At 45.5% G+C, this 22807-nt stretch overlaps 1 protein-coding gene across 6 annotated transcripts in view; it reads left to right on the forward strand.

Annotated features, from left to right (window-relative positions):
- ZDHHC1 (zinc finger DHHC-type containing 1) overlaps positions 1 to 22807 on the forward strand; it is a 65733-nt gene that overhangs the window by 31702 nt on the left and 11224 nt on the right. For 4 of the 6 annotated variants that reach the window (XM_050922968.1, XM_050922969.1, XM_050922971.1 and 1 more), the window contains 6 exons: positions 1235 to 1410; positions 3110 to 3211; positions 7142 to 7266; positions 7846 to 8004; positions 12169 to 12281; positions 22451 to 22536. In XM_050922968.1, coding sequence (XP_050778925.1) covers positions 1235 to 1410; positions 3110 to 3211; positions 7142 to 7266; positions 7846 to 8004; positions 12169 to 12281; positions 22451 to 22536 — 761 coding nt within the window. The remainder of the gene's footprint in view (positions 1 to 1234; positions 1411 to 3109; positions 3212 to 7141; positions 7267 to 7845; positions 8005 to 12168; positions 12282 to 22450; positions 22537 to 22807) is intronic. The other 2 variants (XM_050922970.1, XM_050922972.1) reach the window with 2 other exon arrangements.

Raw genomic sequence — 22807 nt, forward strand, 5'->3', positions numbered from 1 at the left:
ATCCCCCACATAGTGAGCCTTCCTGAGAACACTTCAGACAGCCATGACTCTACAAGGACATGTGACCAGGCCACATGATTCTGGACTCCATCTTGGGATGTCAGTATTTTTCCACAAACTGGTTTGGGAAACCAAGCTTTGAAACAAAGAGTTCCTGCCATATGCTAAAGCTGTATAAGGCAGGGAATGACATCATTTGGGGTTTTTCACTTCCTCACCCAAGAAGACTTCTTCAAACACCCTGAGGAACAAAGACTGAACTGGGGGAAGGGCTGAATCCAGGCTAAAGGAATTTCTAGCCTATGTATGAAAGACCTGGGGAGTCAAAGGTGTAAAGCAAGGGCAGCTTGCCCCTTAAGAATCTGCAACCTGCTTGTATAATTTCTCAGGGTGAGAATCTGCTAATTCATATCCAATCTATTTAGTATATTAAGCTTAGGTTGTGTGTTTTGTTTATTTGCTAGATAATCTCCTTTTATCTGTTTGCTGTCACTTATAATCACTTAAATGCCATCTTTTGTAGTTAATAAACTTTTTTTTTTTAAATCTAAACCAATGAGCTTTGACTGGAGTGCTTGGAGAAAATCTCTGCTTGGTTCCCACAAGAGTGCATTGTTCTCTTCACGTTGAGGGAGAGGTGGGCCAGGTATTAAACACACATACTGGCCAGATTTGACCAGGGCAGGATGGTACTGCCCTGGGGTCCCAGGCTGGAAAGCTGGTGGTCAGAGAGCCTGCGTGTAACTGCAGCTGGGCGTGTCCCTAGCTGTGTGAATGCTGGTGAAAGTGCAGGCTGGAGGGCTTTGCAGCTTGTCACAGCAGTACTGTGTGAGAGGGAGCCCATGCTGGTGGGTCAGAGGGCTAAGTAGTACCCCAGTTCCAGATGGCACCCCTGGGGGAAACTGTCAAAAACCCACTCAAAGAAGGACAGCTTCTGGAAAGTAAAGTGAAGTGTTCTGAAATCTCTGTAAACAGAAAGGTAATGGTACTCCCTTACAAGATCACAGGAAGCATTATTCCTTTAGACCTAGCTAAGTTTGCCTGGAGAAAGACTTATTGGGGGTGAGATGGGCAACTCTCTGTCCTAATGGGGAGCAGATTTTTTGAGTGATACTGTGATCAGCTACGTAAGACTTTCTAATTGCAGACCATAAATTTCTTGCTTGTTTGGATTTAGTTTGCTGATGATAAGCATGAGCGTTAATCTGAGCTGTTCCTTAACTATGTGTTTCAGTGTCCAGGAGTGTTTTTTATCTGCCACCTAGTGGTTCATTTCACTGCAGTCTCCATTGATCCAGCTGATGCCAGTGTGCGAGAGAACAAGTACCTAGGGCAGCTGGCCACTTTCAGCCGTGACCAACATGCTCATGTCATTGAAAACCGTCACTGCCATGTCTGTGATGTGGATGTGTAAGTACTACCCAGGACCTTCCCCTTGTTTTTTTCTTTCTTCTTCATCACAGTTAGAAGGTGGGATGGGTACCCTAAAGTCTTTAGGGATGTGACTTTGGGATAGCAAACTGAGCATAATGTGCTCATCTCCAAACTTATGACCATAAAGACTTCTGAGCTCTCTACCATGTGTATCTGTGTCTCTACTGTATTTTCAATTGAGCTCCTGTTTTGGGGGAGAGATTGTGTTGGGTTTAGTTCTGTGTTACTTGAATCCCAGAGAGCAACATGTAATTCCCTGGCCTGTTATACAGGAGTTCCAATTAAATGTTGTCTCTTCTGGCCTTGGAATCTATGATTCTATGCATTTCTTTGTGTTTGGATTCTGGGCAGATAGCAGTTTGAAGCTGGATATATTTAGCTTGGGAAACATTAAGCTTAACATGTGGTAGCAGAATTTGTAAAGAATTCACAGATTGAAAGCATTTTAGTGGTCATTTCCAGATTAGAAATCTCTAAACTTGGGGGAAAGGCCTCAGAAACTCAAAAAAGGCAGATTTGGGAATATTTAGAATTATGGATCGAGAGAGGCTTGTCCCCATGGGATTATGTGTCTGATGCAATGCGGCATTGATGTCAACTGAAGTCTTTTTGACTTCATTGGGCTATGGGAGAAGAGCTGCCAGATCACTGTATTATCAGTTTAATACTGAATTTATCATATTTGTAAAGATGGCTGTGTCTTGGAGGTTATGATTCTTGTCGTTACTATAGTGTGCCTAGAGGTCCCCCGGGGTTCAGGGCCCCATTGTGCTAGATACCTTACCAACACACAATAAAGAGTTCCCTGCCTTACACAGCTTGCGGTCTTGATTAATGATGATGCAAGAGATGGAGAAAACAAACAAGCAGGTAGGGATGGGGGAGAGGAAGCATGTGGTAGCAACAGTAGGAGCACGTTTTCATGTAGATTAGCAGTGTGCACAGTGTAGCTTGTTTCTTGCATATGTGCTATCTGCTGGCAACACTAGGTAGGAATTGTGGTAAAACTGAATTTTATGGAGGGATTTGAAGGAGAAAAATATGATAGGCTTTTCTTTTGAAAATACAATGACCAGTGGGCATAGTTTATCAAGGCTCCAGAAGTTTTTGCTTGATTATTTCATTGTATCTGTTGCTATGTTTGTGCGATGAACTTTGGGTGATGGCAGATGGTGAAGGAAAAGATTGGCATATCAGGATGAAGAGTGAATCAAAGAGGGGTGTTTGCTGTGCTTTATTGTATTTGCTCACGCCAAGAGCAATACTAATTCCGTGCCGTATGTGTTGGTTGGTGACAAAGGATAGAGGCCTGAATGGTCCAACTCAAAGATGGAGCTGCAGTGAGCCCCAAGGTGCAGCGTAGGGCAAAGTAAGTGAAAGAGCTGAAGGGCCAGCAGGCAGAGCAGACTGCAAGTAATAGGAATTGCGAAGGGGAGTAGGGCATGTCCAGTGGACTCTAAGAGGCTCTAACAGGTGCATTGTTTAAAAAGCTCATTTATTCAGTGAGAGAAAAGTGAATAAAGAGTGTTTAAGTGTTTCTGATTCTAGTTAGTTTTGTCATTGAGGCCCAGCCCTTCTCTGAACATTTGTTTCACAAGAAAGGTCTCTACCTAGATGAAGATGAGTTACTGTTATTCTGGTTTTATCTTCATTAACATGATCCTTTCTTTGGCAGAAGCTCCAAGTCGAAACACTGTGGAACCTGCAACAAGTGTGTATGTGGCTTTGATCATCATTGCAAATGGCTTAATAACTGCGTGGGGGAGAGGAACTACTGGTAAGGGTCTGGCCCTATGACACCAGGGCAAAGTCATCCAGGAAATGCTAGTACAGGACTTCTCAGCCTTTCTCATGTCTTGGCCCAATTTATATTCAGCTCCTCAAAACCACCCTATACTGCGATTGCAGGTTCCTTTGAACTGATATCAATATCTTCATCAACGACTTAGATATTGGCATAGAAAGTACGCTTATTAAGTTTGCAGATGATACCAAAGTGGGAGGGATTGCAACTGCTTTGGAGGATAGGGTCATAATTCAAAATGATCTGGACAAATTGGAGAAATGGTCTGAGGTAAACAGGATGAAGTTTAATAAAGACAAATGCAAAGTGCACCAATGAGGAAGGAACAGTCAGTGTCACACATACAGAATGGGAAGAGACTGTCTAGGAAGGAGTACGGCAGAAAGGGATCTAGAGGTTATAAATATGAATCAGCAGTGTGATGCTGTTGCAAAAAAAGCAAACATGATTCTGGGATGCATTAACAGATGTGTTGTGAGCAAGACATGAGAAGTCATTCTTCCGCTCTACTCTGTGCTGGTTAGGCCTCAGCTGGAATATTGTGTCCAGTTCTGGGCACCGCATTTCAAGAATGATGTGGAGAAATTGGAGAGGGTCCAGAGAAGAGCAACAAGAATGATTAAAGGTCTAGAGAACATGACCTATGAAGGAAGACTGAAAGAATTGGGTTTGTTTAGTTTGGAAAAGAGAAGACTGAGAGGGGACATGATAGCAGTTTTCAGGTATCTAAAAGGGTTTCATGAGGAGGGAGAAAACTTGTTCATCTTAGCCTCTAAGGATAGAACAAGATGCAATGGGCTTAAACTGCAGCAAGGGAGATATAGGTTGGACATTAGGAAAAAGTTCCTAACTGTCAGGGTGCTTAAACACTGGAATAAATTGCCTAGGGAGGTTGTGGAATCTCCATCTCTGGAGATATTTAAGAGTAGGTTAGATAAATGTCTATTCGGGATGGTCTAGACAGTGTTTGGTTCTGCCATGAGGGTAGGGGACTGGACTCGATGACCTCTCGAAGTCCCTTCCAGCCCTACAATCTATGAATCTATGATTCTCATTGCATATTGGAGGACCGCAAGAATTGGTGCAGCAGTTTATAGATTACTGCTGGCAAGGAGCCAAATAAATTCGATTCATGCAGAAATCAGAGAAATTGAAAATGGGATCAGGCTTGTGACACCCAGGCAACTGGAGTGGGTTGTGATGTTCAGGCTGAGAATTGCTGCTGCTGCTCTAGACTTGGGCTAGACGGTTGTAAAAGGGCTTCATTAGTACATCTGCCAAGACCTCTGCTCCATGCTTAAACCTCTTGTAAGTAACTGATCCTGATGCAATAGTGCCACAGTTGGGATCAGCAGAGGTCCTTGAGTGTGATCACCTCTTTATTAGAGGGAAGGAGCTGCTGGCATGGTCTTACCCTTTCCCCAAGGTCCAAAATAGCCAGGTGTGCTGCAAAGCCCATCTGATTGAGTGAACATTGTTCCAGGACTGAGGTAGTTGGCACGTGTCTGGTGGGAAAGTGCAGTGGAGAATTAGTGGGAGATTTTTCCAAAGCACAGAGGGGGCGTTAAGCGCCCAACTCTAATCAACTTTCAATAGGAGGTGGGTACCTCTCTGCTCTTTGTGTCTTTAAAAATCTCCTTCTCAAGTGGTAGGGTCACAAGGGTGGTGATCAGACGATGTGTAATAGGGAAGGGGGGAAAAGAACTGCTGTTTTGAATGATTTGTGGTTTGTATCTTTTGCCCTCTTGTAATTTTAAATGTATGTCTAGAGTGCTTTACCCTGGGGGTGTTTCATGTGACGGATCTTTCAGACCAAAAGCGAAATAATAAATATTTTCATAATTGCTTCTGAAGCAACGTTAAGAAATACTTATTGGAAGTTGTACAGGCATCCCTAAAAGTTCTGAGGCGTAGAGTGGTTAGACAATCACAGTCAGCTTGGGCAGATACACCTAGCTTGATCAGGTGTTTAAAGCATTCTGCCTTCTCACTCTTGTCTCCAGGCACTGGTTTCAATGTGTGATGCTCTGGAAGGGGCAGCAGCAGGGAAAGCAGAAAAAACGTGTTGTTTGTCGACTGTGAGGTCACTGAAGGCCAGGGACTAGAGGGGCAGCCGGTGTATGTATGTGCTGGGGAGGGGAAAGGAAAAGGAGTGTTACTCCTTCCAGCAATCTGTCTGTCAAGGGAAGTGGTATCCACATTTTTCAGCCAGAGCACTGAATATGTTATTTGAAAAAGGCTAAGGTAAGGTGCCACAATCAGTGTTTTGGGGCAGATTCTCTATCCCATTCTGCTCCCTTTGTGCTTCAAAACAAAGAGAATGCAAACTACCCACAGATCTCCAGATCTCCTTCTCTGTGGAGTGTCTCCAATGGGCATACAGCTGGCCAAGCTGTCTCCTGTGCCTCCCTCCCCACAGATCCCACGGGGTGCAGATGGTGGGATGGGCAGTAACTGATCCACATTCTGCTCTGGTTATCCTCAGCTTGTATACTTCCTTTATGGGACTGTTGGGAGCTGGCATGAATTAGGCCAGTGCAGAGTCTGCTCTAGCCTGTGCTGGGGTCGAGGCATAGAATCAGGGAGCCGTAACTGGTGATTGTTTCTTGGCTTCTTTCCTTCATTCCTGGGTTGCACTGGGTGGTTGTGTGGACGAGGATGGCCATCCTGTGCTACGTGCAGGAAATGGAACAGCCAGAGCTATTCTCCTTCCTCGCTTGTGAAGCAGTAGATAGGGAGTAGTAGGTGCCCAGGGAAAGGAGAGCAGATGCTCAGAGCTGCTCCTGGGACCACAAGGAGGGTAAGGGCAAGTGTTGTCCCCTACTGTCTTCTTTCAGTCACACAAGTTCTTGTGCAGAGAATTAATTTTCCACTCATAATCAAATACACACTGTTTTTCTTACCACACGTGCTCTAAAGGGCCACAGTTTTGAGACTCCAGTACAACATATTGGACACTGGTCTAGATGGTTATCTATAGGGCCCTGCCAAATTCACGGTCCATTTTGATCAATTTCATGGTGAGAGGGTTTTAAAATTGGTCAGTTTCATGTTTTCAGATGTTTTCATCTGAAATTTCAGGGTGTTGTAACCATGGGGATCCCAACCCAAAAGGTACCTGGAGGTAGGTCTGATCTCTCCCTGCTCCAATCCCCTAACAGCCCTGCAAGGGAAAGACAAATCCTGTCCCTCTCCAGCCTGGTGGGGACTTGCAGCTAGGAGCCCCCCTGCTGGGGCACTCCCAGCAGCAGGGGGCGATCGGACCCATCTTCACAAGCCTCCTCCAGCTGCAGGAACCCCTGGGGCTGCTGCCCAGCACTGGAGCTTCTTGCAGCAGGAGAAGGCACTCGGAGGTGGATCTGACCTCCCCCAAGAGCTACCATGCAGCTAGGAGCCCCCTGGCTGGGGCACTCCCAGCAGCAAGGGGGAGATCAGATTTCACGTGGAAGGGCTAATTTCACAGCCCATGACACATTTTTCATTGACGTGAAATTGGTAGGGTCTGATCTAGTAGCCATAACTGAGGTATCTGAGCACCACTAAAATTATACAAAAACAATGAGGAGTCCTTGTGTCACCTTAGAGACTAACAAATGTATTTGGGCATAAGCTTTTGTGGGCTAATGAAGTGGGTTCTAGCCCACGAAAGCTTATGCTCAAATAAATTGGTTAGTCTCTAAGATGCCACAAGGAGTCCTTGTTGTTTTTGCTGATACAGATGAACACGGCTACCACTCTGAAACTAAAATGATGGCATGTATACAAAGCAGTTTTACTGCCTTTGTCTTTTTCTTCCAGTCAGTAGAGGCTGGGTTGTTTATTTGTACGTATGTGGTATTATTGAAGGAGTAGGTTTTGCATTTTGCTCTGAAGATGCTGAGGTCTGTTGTGCTTCCTTGGCAGGCTCTTTTTGAACAGCGTGGTATCTGCCATCCTGGGCCTCGTCCTCCTATTGCTCATTGCATTCTATGTCCTTGTGGAGTTCTTCGTTAACCCCATGATGCTGCGCACCAACCAGCACTTTGAAGGTATCTGGCCACTCTCTGGATGAGAGCTGCTTCTGATCCACGCATCAGCTGAAATGCCTGGGCTTCAGCTGTTCACTGGGCCTGGACTCCTCTGGGCCCTTACGTGCAAGAGTAGCCTCCAGCTCTCTACCCTGCCTCAAACTATTATGTGACTGCAACCATCTCTGTGACCCCAATGATTCCCTCCTGAGCCCAATGACTTTGCTCTCCAAGGGGGTTTTTAGACAGCCTGCAAGATCCAGAGGCACTCTGGGGCTTCAGGACAGCAGATCAGGCCTATAGCTAGCTTTTTATCGAAATTACAATATTTCCAGCTATGAGCTTTTATTAGTGAGGGGTGCTTAATGTCTGGACAATCTGTTTTCCCCCAGTTCCTGTGTTTTCATTCCTTTACCTTCTACTCCCCCTCTTAGTTCTCTGGCCCAGTCACCTTCTCCCTCCACCTCTTAGCTCCTTACTTTCTGGCCTCACCACTTCTTTGCCCCACATCTGTCCCCACCACTGTAACTTGCTCACTCTCCCTTCCTGATGTGTGCTATTGCTGTGCTTTCATTCCATTGTTGTGTTTCTCTTTTTCAGTATTAAAGAACGACACGGACATCTGGTTTGTGTTTCTACCTGCAGCTCCCATCGAGACCCAAGCTCCTGCCATTTTGGTCTTAGCTGGGATTCTCATTCTTCTGGGCCTGTTGACTGTGATCCTGTTAGGCCACCTGCTGATCTTTCACATCTATCTTAGTAGGTATCGAAGTCCGGTTGCACTGCACTGTCCACTTGATTCTCTCTTCACTTTATGCCATACACTCATTGGGCTTTCACCTGTATCACACACACAAATTGTCCAAAAGCACCAATGAAAGCACAGAGGTTTTGGTCCACACGTTGGCATTCCTGCCTCTCTCCTGAGCTTGTTGTTGTGCTCTGCCTTCTGGAGGATGAATAGAAGAAATCCTTGTCCCTTGCTCATTTTTCCTGAAATGTTCTGTAACTTAAGTAAGATTCTTTTGGTACAGTTCAGAATCTAGCAGAGAGAAAAGGCCCTGCAAATGCTTGGTTTGTGATGAGACAGTACAACACAGTACCTATTGGTCCCTCCGGCTTGCTGGTCTGTAAACTAATATTTCATTTCTAAGACTCAAATTAGTTTTGGAGTTCTTCAGTTGTAGAACAACTCTTTACACCTCAGCGCCTTTGGCTGAGGTATGCTAAGCCTCAGCTTTGCCTAAATTGTCTCTAGGAATCATCACTGGTCCATCTTTCTTGGGGTGGATGGGTAGCTGTCCACTGTATCTCTCCAAAAGGAGGGAATGAAGCCACTAATGAATAAAGTGCCACCTCTGCCAGGTCCCCCCAGGTGGGTGAGCAGCACTTGCAGTTAATGGTATTAGAGGCTGCTGATAGATCTAATAAAATGAGCATGGACACTTGACTTGTCTATCAGAAGGAGATCACTGACCAAGGATACTGATACTCTCTCATTGCTCTACCTAGGTTTAAATTCAGAGTTACCCTTCTGTAACCATTTCAGTAACCTCCAGAACCACCCTGTGAAAAAGGTTTAAGAGTGGGCAGTAACCGCTAAGTCCTTAATTCAAGTGATGGCTTCTTGAATTTAAGGCCAAAAGGAGACAATAAACTGTCTAACTAAACTGTTAACATATTGGAGTCTCTTGGTTACTATAATAACACAGGCCTTTTATTTAAATAAAAAGAACTGCATAACTCCTTTTCCATTAGGAATATCAACTTCTTAATTGTGTTCCCCTGATAAACATTGTGAAAATTGCACTGCATTTGCCCAAAGTGAGATTTGGAGGAGGATGTAGATGGACGCACAGTGGAGGGGCTACTTACAGTCTCTCCCATCTTCTGCCTCATCCAGGAGGCGCATTCCCATTTACAAATATAGGTGGCACTGAGAACCTCTCCAAGTACCCTTTAGTCAGTCTCCAGCAACAATGAAGCTGACAACTCCCAGCTGGTTTTCACCAGTCATAAGCAGAAAGATCTATCTTGCAAGCTACAGTTGTCAGTGGTAGCAGAGTGGAAGGGAAGTTGAGTGTACCAGTACTGGAATAACGATAACAGCTGGAAAATGAAAGGGCCATTTTAGTAAAATAGAAAAGACTAAAAACGAAATAAATGATGTGGCTGTATCAGAAAAAGTTCCCTATGGCTAGAATCTATTTAGTCAAGTGCAGATCTAATGCAAGCTATGTGGTTACTGTATTGATGCACAGTTTCCACAAGGTGGTGCTGATTTATTGGGATTAGGCTCATGGAATCATAGATTCATGGGGTTAGAAGGGACCACGTCATCTAGTCTAATCCCCTGCCAAGATGCAGGATTTGTTGTCTCGAAACCATCCAAGACAGATGGCTCCAGCTGCCTTTTGAAAATCTCCAGTGAAGGAGCTTCCACAACCTCCCTAGGTAGTCTGTGCCATTGTCCTACTGTTCTTCCAGTTAGGATTTTTTTCCTGAGATTTAATCTAAATTTCCTGTGCTATAGTTTGAACCCATTGCCTCTTGTCCTGCCCTCTGTAGGTGAATAGCATCAGACCCCGCTGACTTGAATTCGTTCAAATTGGTCAGAAGATCTCTGATATAGTCTTCACGTATCCCATTTGGCATCTCTTTCCCTGTATTGTCTGTGGTGACTTTGCTAGTCATCCAATCACATGTTGTTTTTTGTGAGAAGACTGAAGCGAAGTAGGCACTGAGCAGCTCTGCTTTCCTAGCATTTTCCATTACCACCTCATCTTCTCCAGTGAGCAGCAGATTCACACTGTCCTTAATCTTTCTTTTTTGTCTAACATATTTGAAGAACTTCTTGTTGTCGCTAACATTCCTTGCCAGCTGTAACTCATTCTTTGCCTTGGCTTTCCTGGTTTTGTCCCCGCACACTCACTATTCCCATGTATACTTCCTTGGTGACGTGCCCCTCCTTCTATTCCCTGTATGTATCCTTTTTGGTTTTTAGGTAGCATTGGCCTCTTGTGGCTCATCTTATCTTTCCTCTGCATCAGAATAGCTTGATGTTGAGCCTCTTGTATTACATCTTTTCGGAACTGCCAGCATCCTTTGACTCCTTTTCTTCCTAACTGGTTATTCCATGGAACCTTGCCTGCTATTTCTCTAAGTTGGTTGAAATCTGCCTTTCTGAAGTCCAGTGTCCTTGTTTTGCTGTTCTCATGTCCTGCTTTCCATAGGATCTTGAATTCTATCAGATCATGGTCACTTCCTCCCAAGTTCCCGACCACCTTCACATTTGCAACTAATTCCTCCTTTTTGGTCAAAACCAGATTCAAAATGGATGACCCCCAGTAGTTGTTTCCTCAGTTTGCTGAATCAGGACGTTGTCCCCTACACATGCTAAGAATTTGCCGGACATATCATGTTTTGCTGTAACAGTCTTCCAGCAGAGATCAGGGATGTTAAAATCCCCCATTAAAACTAGCTAAAGTATGTTAGCTAAAATATTGTTACCTGCTGTAGAATGACTCATCCACTTCCTCCTTCTGATTTGGTGGTCTATACTAGACCCCCACCATAACTTTACTACTATTCTTTTCCCTTTTTATCCTCACCCAGAGACTTCCAGCAGGTCTGTTGCTCACTTCCTCTTGGAAGTGTATACATTCTTGACATACAATGCAACACCTCCTCCCTTTACCCCCGTATCTGTCTTTTCAGAACAAGCTGTATCCCTCAATGCTGGTATTCCAATCATGGGAGTTGTCCCACCAAGTTTCTGTAATGCCAATTAAGTCATAATTTTCTTCATATACCATGATTTCCAGTTCCTCCTGCTTGTTCCCCATACTCCTTGCATTTGTATACAGACATCGAAGATATTTTGAAGACTGTCGTGTTGTGTTTCTTCTTGCCTTTTTAATGCAATTGTGATTTCAAGTCTCTTCTCTAGAAATTAGCCCCTTCCCCTCATTACTGTTGCCCGGATTTTTGTCACAACCCCCATAGGACCTAGTTTAAAGCTCTCCTTATTAGGTTAGCCAGATGATTTCCAAAGATGCTTTTCCCAGTATTTGATAGATGGAGCCCATTCCAGCATAGCAATCCTCTTTCCTGGACATCAGGTCATTGTCAAAGAAGCCAAAGCCCTCTCACCAACACCACCTGTGTAGCCATGCATTTACTTCCACGATTCAACGGTCCCTGCCTGGGCCTTTTTCCTTCAACAGGGAGGATGGACAAGACAACCACTTGCCCCCCAGACTCTTTTATCCTTCTTCCCAGAGTCACATAGTCTGCAGTGATCTGCTCAAGGTCATTCTTGGCAGATTGTTGGTACAAAAGATGGGCTTTCCTTTGTATGAAGGAGGATTTTCACCTGCTGAATCAATTTTACTCTGCCTTTTTTAGAGGAATTTTGAGCCAAGTTCAGTTTTGTTTTGAAAACATTTGTGATCCATAAGTTTGAAAGAGATTTTTATTTATTATCCTTATTATTTTACATTAATACCTAGAGAGACTTCAGAAAACTGTGGAGCATTTTGGGACATGATGTTAAGGGTCAGGGGAAATACAATTTCCCAAATATTAAAAAATTATTCTTGTGACCTATTTATGGCAAGCTCTAGCAACAGCTGAAGTATAGCAAGGAATATTCCCTATCTGAAAGTTGCTGCCTTTCAGTGTCACAGTGAAGTTGGTTTAGATTTGACTAGGTCAGGAGGATTTTAAAAGTCTTTGTGCAAATGAAGTACAGTTTTCAGAATGATTGTAGTATTTTTACCGGCTCCTGCTGCCATTCAAAGGGAAAGTAGACTTTGCTGTGTGTGCATCCACACTTAACTAAGCAGCCTAGTAATTCTAATGCTCCTAATGAGAAAGCAGACAGAGTTCCACATGCTGAAATGTCTATTTGTTTCATCCCAGTGTGGAACAAATTGACCACCTATGAGTACATTGTGCAGCAGCGTCCCAGACAAGAGATGAAAGAGGTCAACAAACAGCTGGAGTCTTGTCCTCCCCCGGTGAGGCCCACTCAGGTACTGATTGTGCTTTCAGCCTTTCTTTCAAAAAAAACTTTTGTTTGCTGCGGAATGTTTTGGTGGTTTCAGTGGGAAATCCAGATTCATCCAGAATCTCTGCTCAGGATGTTAGGCAGGTGCTGAAGGCAGGATTTTTGAGGTACTTTGGTGGAGTTGTGTGGGGCTCCAAACAGGAGTAGCAGTTTATAATTGAGGTGCATCAACAGAGGTATACAAGGCTCCAGGACTGGACTAGCACAGAGAAAGCGTCGTTTTGGGAATACCAAGTAGCAAGTTGTACCATCTAGGAAAGAAAGGGAGTGTAAATCATGTTTGGAGAGTAGCCAGCCATTCCCCATAGTCTTAAATTTAACCCCAGAGTCAAAGGTGAGTTTCAGGGATCTTATCAAAACCTATGCACTGGTGTGTTATACTCTATTACTAAAACATGTCTTCATATTTTACAAATCCTCTTGGATTATGTTATAAATTGGGAGATTTCTCGTCTTTTCTTCTGCAGGAAGGCAAATCCTCATGTCTCTTACCTAGTCCCTTACAGCTAAATTACCTGTTACTAGAACTGCTTTGATGTTCTGTAAGAAAAGAATTATTTGATTTCTCTCCATCCTTAATTCATCTGGAGACATGACAAATAGTACACGGTAATGTAAATAAAGATGGCATTTTAATGCATTTGAACACAAGGTAAAGCTACAGTTGTCGCTTCCGGCGCACACTTCCAGACGTTTGAACATTTAACTTCACATTGCATATGTTGTTATTTATTATTTGGTTGTGTCTCGAGGCCATAACTGAAATCTGAGCCCCATTTGTGCTACATGCTGTATAAACAGTGTAAGAAGAGACAGATTCTGCCTCAAAGAGCTTCCAATCTAAATAGACGAGACAAGGGATGAGTGGAAAGGGATATTAGATACAAGCAGTGCACACAGTGTGAAGCATGGCAAATATCAGGTTAGTGCCATGATATCTGTGGGGAAGAGGGTAGCTTTGTGAGGAGATCAGCTAAACTGAAAGGAAGAGGGAGGAGACACTAGGAAATGAAAAACACCACATGCTGAGCATACAGCTATGCTGAGCTAACCGCTGGTTGCAGACAGCGCTATGCCAACAGGAGGGCTTCTCTCGTCAACATAGCTACCGCCTCACGAAGCCCTCCTCTTGGCGTAGGTGGCGTCTTCTCTGATGCGCTACAGCAGTGCAGCTGTGCTGTTGCAGCTTTTTAAGTGTGACCTGCCAAAGCAACACCACCTCCCCAAGCAGCACTGAACCATGGCTGACATATTGACATTGGTGCAGCACGAATGTAAACACTGTTACCTGTGTCAACCCTAACGTTTTCCAGCAGCTTTCCCACAATGCCAGACACTGACTGCTTTAGGCATAATTATGAGCTCCCCTGTCCAGAGGTCACAGAGACCAGAAGGCCCCTTGCCCCTTTCAAGCCCTGCAGATTTTTGAAACACCTTATCCTGATTGCTCAGCTTGGCAAACACGCCTAACAGCTCAACTTTCTTGTGTGCAGCTGACCGTGATGGCTACACACTCCATTCAGGCTCTGACTTGGAGTAGATAGGAGATATTGGATCACTGGGGTCTGTGGGGAGAAGAGGCTGTGCAGACACAGCTACAGACCAGCCATAGAAACATCAACATCTAGGAGCAGATTGCAAGGGGTATGACAGGGATCAGCAGCAGTACAGTGTGAAAGCAAAGGAATTGTGGCAGGCATATCACAAGGCCAGGGAGACTGAGAGTTGATCCAATGCCAAGCCGCAGACCTGATGCTTTTACAAGGAGCTGCATGCCATACCTGGCAGAGACACCACTGCCACCCTGCACACCACCATCAATACTTCCAAGGAGTCTATGCCACAGGCCCCTGAGGATGAGGAGGAGGAAGAGGAGGATGGGAGTTGTGACCTGGGAGTCCAGCTGTGCCATGAGCCAGGACCTGTTTGAGACTCCACTGCAGTCTAGTCAGTCCCAGCAGACGAGCACAGGCCAGCCCAATGCAGGAGAATGACCTTCTGGTAAGTGTGTACATTTATTTCCCATTGCAGTGATGGGGGTCCCCAACTTAACAGGACACATCTATTGACTTTGCATTAATGTACTCATACCAAAAGAAGTAGTGGTACAACAAAGAGAGGTAGCATTCTCTGCTTTTCATTCCCCTAGGTAAGGAGAGCCTTATGGAACAGTTTGTTTGGATATGTAAGAATATCCCTTCCCAAGGATGTCTCGATGAAACTTCCATGGATGTACTCTGCAATCCTCTCCCGAAGATTTCTAGGGATGGCAGCCTTACATCTTTCCTCACGATAGGACACTTTCCCAGGCCAGTCAGTGATAACTTCAGCAGGCACAATTGCAGCACAGAGACTAGCAGCATAAGGGCCCGGGTGGCTTTGGGACGCCAGTAGCAGGTGTGCTCTCTGTGTTTGTTACCCTCAGGCGTGAGGTATCAGCTAAAATCACCACCACCTGTGGAAAATGGTGCCAGTATTCAGTATCATTGCCCTATACTCATAGTTTCATGCAACCTAGCAATTCCCTTCTCATTTCCCTCATGCTTGGAAGGCCCTAGTCACCATGGCTGGTGCTGTGAGTGGCACTGCAGACAAGTGCTCTGAAGCAGAAGTGTCAATAAGCATGTCTTGCTTAAAACTTTAGGGGAGCCAGGGAAGGGAGTTCTGAATATTAACTTTCATTTTCTGTTTTGACTGTAGTGACAGTTGTACCGCTTTGTGTTTTATCTGCAGCTGTTGTGGCCTGGAGAGGTTCCCCTCCACACCCATAGAATATATGAACCAAATAAGGAGGAGAAAGATGGGGACTCAGGATGACATGTTCAATGAGATCCTGCAAGTCAGTGCTGCTTCAGACCATGAGCACAGGGCCTGGAGGATGAACATTGCAGAGAGCCTGGAGAAGGAAAGAGTGGAGCAGAGAAAGGCCCAGGTGTCCCATCAGGAAAAGGAGAGGAAGATGCACCAGGACATAATGGGCCTTCTCCACCAGGAAACACAGCTGCTGCAGACTCTTGTGGAGCCTACAGGTTCAACAATCCCAAGCTCACTTCCATTTGCAGTCCATGGAGAACTCCACTGCTGCACCTCTCTGCCCTACCACTCAACTTCCACATGGCATCAGGGGCCCCAGCCCTATCTCTGCCTCTCCGTGCAGGAGGACGTTAAGGACAACCACAGCTTCACATAGGCTGACCTGTGAAAGACATGGTAGCTTTATGTGTAGCTAAAATGGACATGAATGTTCTTTCCCATTGTTAACTTCTGTTCTATTAATTTATTAAGTTTTTAATGTATTTTCTTTTAAATTGCACAGATTTTTCTTTGCACTGATTTTGTTACTCAATAAAGTTATATTATTTGGAAAAGAATTCATCTTTATTAGTTCACAACATATGCTGCAGAATGCCGAGCAGTTCTGAAAGCACCTCCCTTCTGGTTACTGTCCAGTGTGACACAACTCATAGGATCAGTGACAAACACAGTGTAATAATCATAAACATACAGCAAGTGCTGCCAAATTAATAGCCGCATGGACGATGTTATATTCATACATGTCCACCAAGGACCACACCATCCCTAACGCCCCAAAACAGCAGGCTTAGATAGAGAACCATACACCACTGCGGCTCACTGTTCAAGTGTTTATTCAAAGCCTTCCTGCACCGTATAGCTCTGTTGAGCTCTTCTAATAGCCTTTGTGTCTGGCTGTTCAAATTCAGCAGGCAGCTGCTATATGCCTGCCCACCGTCCACCCCAGTTGCAGCTTCTCTCACTTTGCCTCACAGATATTATGCAGGACACAGCAGGCATCTATACCCACTGGGATATTTTTGTCACTGAGGTCAAATCTTGTGAGTTAACAGTGCAAGAGTCCCTTCAAGCGACCAAAAGCACATTCAACTGTCATTCTACATCTGGTGAGGTGGTAGTTAAAGCGTTGCTTGATGCTGTGAAGGTGGGTGGTGAGCTGGGGGAGCAAGGGGTAAACTTGGTTGGCAAGGATCACTATTGGCATTTCAACGTTGCCAATGGCAATCTGCTCATTCGGAAAGAAAGTCCCTGCTTGCGGCTTTATGAACAGCCCTATGTTTTTAAAGATGTGAGCGTCGTGCATCTTCCCTGACCAGCCCACACTGATATTGGTGAAGCATCTCTGGTGATCCACCAGTGGTGGCACAACCATAAAAAAGTAGCCCTTTCTGTTGATGTACTCTGTGGCAAGGTGTTCTGATGCCAGAATAGGGATATGTGTGCAATCTATTGCGCCAGCATAGCTCAAAGACCCCATTGCTGCAAAACCATCCACTATGGCCTGCATGTTACTGAGAGTCCCAGTCCTGCATAGCAGGAGGCAATTAATGACACTGCACACTTGCATGATACCGGTCTCTGCAGTGGATTTTCCAATTCCAAAATGATTTCCCACTGACTGGTAGCAATCTGACGTTGCAAGTTTCCACAGTTCAATCACCACTTGCTTCTTTACTGTCAGGGCAGCTCTGAAATTCTGCTGTCTCTGTGCTGGAGAGCTGAGGAGAGCTTGGCACACAGATCCAGGAATGTGGCCTTGCACAGCCAAAAGTTCTGCTCATGATCCCAAGCCTGCGTTACAGTGCAACCTCAACAGTCTGTGCTCATTTCTTGGGCCCAGAAGCAGCGCTCCACCATCTGCAGCTGCTCCGTGCCACCATCAACCTTTAATTGAGTCTCGCTGTGTCACATAGCAGTCTGTCCTCCAAGGAATCGTCCTGTTCCCCCGCTGATTTGGTTATTCTTGTGGTTCTGCAAATTCCAGAGGATTGTGCGTCCTGTGCTTGCAGTGCTTATGACAATAGTGCAGAGCTGTACATGCCCCAGGCTTCTGTCAGAGATGGTGGGTAGCAAGGGGGGCTGCATGAGTTCATGGAATTTTGAAAACTGGTGTGAAAATTATGGGGTATAGCTGACTATGGAATGGAGACAGTTGCATGCTGGTAATTTGATCCTTTGCTCCCTGTCACCCCGTGCAATTCATTTTGGGCCCACAATGCATTGCCAAAACTTTCCTGGATGGTGGTGGGTTGCACGCTGGGATATCTACCCATGGTGCACCGCACTGCATTGACACAAGCACTCCTGGTGAGTACACACAGCACCAGTGCAAGGAGACAAGTACGTATGCACACAAGCGATATACTATGTGCGGTGGCTTTATGCCAGTGTAACTTGTGATGACAAAAGTTTGTAGTGTAATCATGGCCTTGACCTTGGAATGTGCAGCGAAGGCTGTGGAAGCTGTGAAAAGAGTACCCTGGCATTATTCATGTATGGTAGGTTTGGGATATCTGGTTAATTTGAAGCACTACACAGTCATGGCGGTAATATTTATTTTATGTTGCTGCAGAGGTGGAGGCTACGTTTTCTGACCACTGTGTTGCTGGGAGGTGGTTTTGTATAATCTAAGGCATAGATTCTTCTGCCCCCCTAGACGGAGGAGACTAAAGAACTGTGTCCTATTACGTGATGCTCTGAGCCAAAGAGGGGATTATGGCTGTGTTGTGCAGTATTCCTCTTGTGAGAGTTCATCACGTTTACTAGCTGTCAGGTCTGCCTCCATTTGTTTTTGCTGGTCAGCCCTTATGCCTTACTCTAGGGGTGGCCACCCTGAGCCTGAGAAGAAGCCAGAATTTAACAGTATACACTGCCAAAGAGCCACAGTAATACGTCAGCAGCTCCATATCAGCTCCCCCACCCTGCTCCCAGCACCTCCCACCCACTGGCAGACCCACCGATCAGTCCCTCCCCCTCCCTCCCCACACCTCCTGATCAGCTGTTTTGTATTATTAAGGAGGCTGTGGTGGGGAGGAGCGAGGGCATTGCAGGCTCAGGGTAGGGGGCGGGAAGGGGTGGAGTGGGGGATGGGCCTGTGGCAGAGCCATGGGTTGAGCAATGAGAACCCTCTGGCACATGGGAAAGTTGGTGCCTGTAGCTCCAGCCCCGGAATCAATGCCTATACAAGGAGCCGCATATTAACTTCTGAAGAGCCACATGTGGCTCCGGAGCCACAGGTTGGCCGCCCCTGCCTTACTCTGTTCATATGTGACTAACAGACTAAAATGAATAAAGTGGGTTTTAGAAGCCTTTTTTTCCTCTAGGAGAGGGTTGCTCAGAAAATTCCTGAGATGTGTCCTTTGTTAACCTTACTGGTGTTGCCAGGCCTGCGTTGCTGTTCACTCACGTGTTTGCATTCTGTGGACATAGCAGAGAAAGTTTTCCAAGCATGTGTGATGCAACGGATGATCAATGTTCCTCTTGTCTTAATGGGTAGCTTCTTTGTCTGTAGGACAACAGAATACTTTCCCTAGTGATGAAAGAGTATACAGATCAACATGAGAGGATAACTGGAGAGCTTTGTTGCTAACACATTTCTCACCCAACTCTGTTAAGGGAGGAGATGTCGCACTTTGTTACTGAGCAGTAACTGGATAGCAGATTGTAGGGTTGAACTCAGCATTGAGAAACCCCTTCTTTGTAAACACTAAGCCCTAATCACTCCCAATAGCTGTGCCCTGTAATGGCCAGTCTTGCTTGGATCTCTCCATGAGCAGCTCTTTTCAGCCACAAGGTGGTTTTCTCTGAAAAGATCTAAATCTCTCCTGCCTTGGTGTGAGATTGTGTCTTACTGTGGCCTCCCTGTTGCCTCATTTGACATATACACCCTGCTCATACAATGTGAACAGCTAAGTAATTCCACGCTCCCAAAGTGGTTTGTTGACTTGAAGAAGTTCATATATTTAAATCTACTAAGCCAATTATTTTCAAACTTGTCTTGATATTTAAAAAATGGGTTCAATAGTTCTAAAGTTATGAACATTTAAAATTTAAGACGAGCATTTTTGAAAAGTTGGCAGCTCTGAAGTATTCTGTTCTGCTTTCCTTTAATCAGGAGGTAAGATGGTACCAGGACTTCAGACATTCAGACCAAGATTTTCGGTGCCTACAGTTTTGGGTGCCCGACTTGAGACTGATTTTCAGAGGCGGGGTGCTCAGAATTTTCTGAAGAGCAAGCCCCTTCAAGATTTCCCAAAGTGGGTGTGACAGAATGCACCCCTGTATTCACACCTTACACACTATTGTAATAATCTTTGTACCTTTATGCCTTGTGAGGTATCATTTAAAACCCATAAGTTGCTGGTCAGTATTGTCATGGTGAAATATAGATAGCAACATTGTATGTGAAGTTATAAGATTCCTCCTGTATGGTGTTATTAGCACATGTTCCAAACCCCACAGCCCAGCCCAGGCAGAAGTTGGCAAACAGGTCTATCCTAAACAAGGGAATGTAGGCTTGCCTTAATTTCCATTTAAGCAGTAAACAGAATCATCAAGCAGAAAGGGGAATGGAGGAAACAAAAGGAAACCCTCATGTGAGCATACATTGGTGAAAAAACTCAGCAGGGAACATCCTTCCCCACGGACTCTTTGTCTTCTGGGTCTCAGCTGAAAATGCTTTTCAAGAGGGGGACTGACACTTATAAGAGGAGAGACAAACAGTCCATGACACTTCTCCTCTCCCTCCCTATCCGTTTCACTCTTTGCACCTGAGAAGACAAAAGAAGCAGCCGTTGAACTTTAGGGGAGGGATCTTACTTAGGGTATGTCTACATCTACAATTTTGCAGCGCTGGTTGTTACAGCTGTATTAGTACAGCTGTATAGGGCCAGCGCTGCAGAGTGGCCACACTTACAGCAACCAGCGCTGCAAGTGGTGTTAGATGTGGCCACACTGCAGCGCTGTTGGGCGGCTTCAAGGGGGGTTCGGGGAACGCGAGAGCAAACCGGGGAAGGAGACCAGCTTCGCCGCGGTTTGCTCTCGCGTTCCCCGAACCCCCCTGCAAACCGCAGGGAAGGAGACCTGCTTGCTCGGGGGTTCGGGGAACGCGAGAGCAAACCGGGGAAGGAGACCAGCTTCGCCACGATTTGCTCTCGCATTCCCCGAACCCCCCTGCAAACCGCAGGGAAGGAGACCTGCTTGCACGGGGGTTCGGGGAACGCGAGAGCAAACCGCAGGGAAGGAGACCTGCTTGCACGGGGGTTCGGGGAACGCGAGAGCAAAGCGCAGGGAAGGAGACCTGCTTGCTCGGGGGTTCGGGGAACGCGAGAGCAAACCGGGGAAGGAGACCAGCTTCGCCGCGGTTTGCTCTCGCGTTCCCTGAACCCCCCTGCAAACCGCAGGGAAGGAGACCTGCTTGCACGGGGGTTCGGAGAACGCGAGAGCAAACCGCAGGGAAGGAGACCTGCTTGCTCGGGGGTTCGGGGAACGCGAGAGCAAACCGGGGAAGACCTGCTTGATTACCAGAGGCTTCCTCAGGTATGCTGGGATACCTGCTTATTCCACGGAGGTCAAGAAAAGCGCTGGTAAGTGTCTACACTTGATTACCAGCGCTGGATCACCAGCGCTGGATCCTCTACACCCGAGACAAAACGGGAGTACGGCCAGCGCTGCAAACAGGGAGTTGCAGTGCTGGTGATGCCCTGCAGATGTGTACACCTCCTAAGTTGCAGCGCTGTAACCCTCTCACCAGCGCTGCAACTTTGTGATGTAGACGAGCCCTCTGAGGTTTGGTCAGTATGGCTATTGGAAGCATGTGGAGAGGAACTTTGCTTTAAATCTAATGTAGTTTGTTAAGTTAGGCAGTAGAAAGCGTTTTATCTTTTATTTTTCTTGTAACAATTTCTGACTCTTATGCCTCTTATTGCTTGTACTCACTTAGAATCTCTCTCTTTATAGTTAATAAACTTTCTTTATTGTTTTACCCAATCCAGTGCATTTAAATTAAAGTGTCTGGGTATCTCTATTTAAAAGTAATAAGCTGGTGTATATGATTTGGATAAAGAAATAGCAGACTTAATATATTTGGACTGTCCGGAGAGGGCTGTTCAGTGCAAGACATTCATTTCTGGGGGATAATCCAGGTCTGGCAGTGTTGGGGTTGCCCTGGAGAAGGAACCAAGGCTGGAGAGAGCCAGAGTGTACTGTGGCTGGCAAGTTGCAGTTTCACACAGACGCTCAGGGTGTGACATGTATGTTGGAAAGCTGTTTGTAAGCGGCCCCAGTTGGACCTACTGCAGCAAGGCATTGTAAGGCACCCAAGGTTGCAGGGCAGCGGTGACATAGCCCCTGCCTGGTCTGAATTGCATCTTGGTATGTCAAAATGGGCAAGATGCAATTCAGACCAGTCAGGGGCTATGTCTGGCAAGTCACTATCACTTTTAACAGTCTTGCCATCATAACTTTAAATCAACTGTAGTGATGTTCATTAAGCTTGTCTTTAAAGTCTCCATGAAACCTACAAGCTAAATCAGTTTTGGAGAAGACTGGCTTGGTGGTAGGTCAGGTTTCAAATGAGTTGGAAAAGGTGAACTCAACTGAGGTGTTTCAGCCCTGGCTCTCCTGAACCAAGTCTGTCTTCTCTGATGGCTACCTACCAATCTTGATGCTTTTGTATTCTGGCCATCTCCATTGCATAGTGAGGTTTATTTATTTCTTTATTGGGGTGGTGGGTAGGTTGAGGGGCCTTCCCCTTAATCCAATTATTGGGATTTAAAAGATGTATTAACTCAGCCATCATGTATATTGACATCATAATGTAATATGTAAATTCCAGATCATATGTTATCTTGGATATATGTACGTCTACAAAAACATTCGTCCAAAGGAGTAGCGTTAACCTTCACTGTTGCTGTTCCTGGCCTTTGCACACTTCTCTTTGAAACATCAATGTTGAATTAACAGCAATTTTTGTATTTAATATTCGAATAACTTTGCTTTAATCCAGCTGTTTGGGTCTGGTGAAAATTTTTCTGAGGGACTTTTTTTAAGGTCCAAAGAAATTGAGGTTGGTGTTCATTTCTCCATTCTGATTGAACTGCAGATCTAGTCTCAGTTGATTGATCCGGTCGGCATTTCATACAGTGGGGTCTCATTAACCAATAGACCCCACTGATATGTCTCATTTGCTGGCTGGCTGAGCAGAAAGCCTTCCTTCCGACTTGTGATTAAGGGGTAAAACCCGCTCCTTAACCCTGCTGATGTGTGTCCTTCATCAGGTGCCCATATACTTTTATTAATGTTTATTCTTGTTCTTTTCAGGAAGTGGATTTTTATGCAGGAAACCTTGGCTACACCAACCCTGAGATACAGGTGGAAGACTCATCAACAGTGACATCAGGCAGAGAGTGAGTACAACTAACGCTAGCAGAGGTTTCCTGGCATGGTGTGTGCTGTGTATGAAATTGACACCCAAGTCAACCCCTGTGACCCTAGTGGGGGTAAAAGTGCGTAGGAGACTGAGGCAATGCATTTGTGTGTTCAAGCATGCCATGCTTTAACCTTGGTGCCTAAAAGTGTGTAAACACCTCCAGAGGTTCTTTAACCTACCAGGAAAACGTCTTTCCTAGAACTCTCTAGCGCAGGGGTGGGCAAACTATGGCCTGCGGTCCTGATCCA

The sequence above is a fragment of the Gopherus flavomarginatus genome, chromosome 14, assembly GCF_025201925.1.
Source record: "Gopherus flavomarginatus isolate rGopFla2 chromosome 14, rGopFla2.mat.asm, whole genome shotgun sequence".
NCBI lineage: Eukaryota > Metazoa > Chordata > Testudines > Testudinidae > Gopherus > Gopherus flavomarginatus.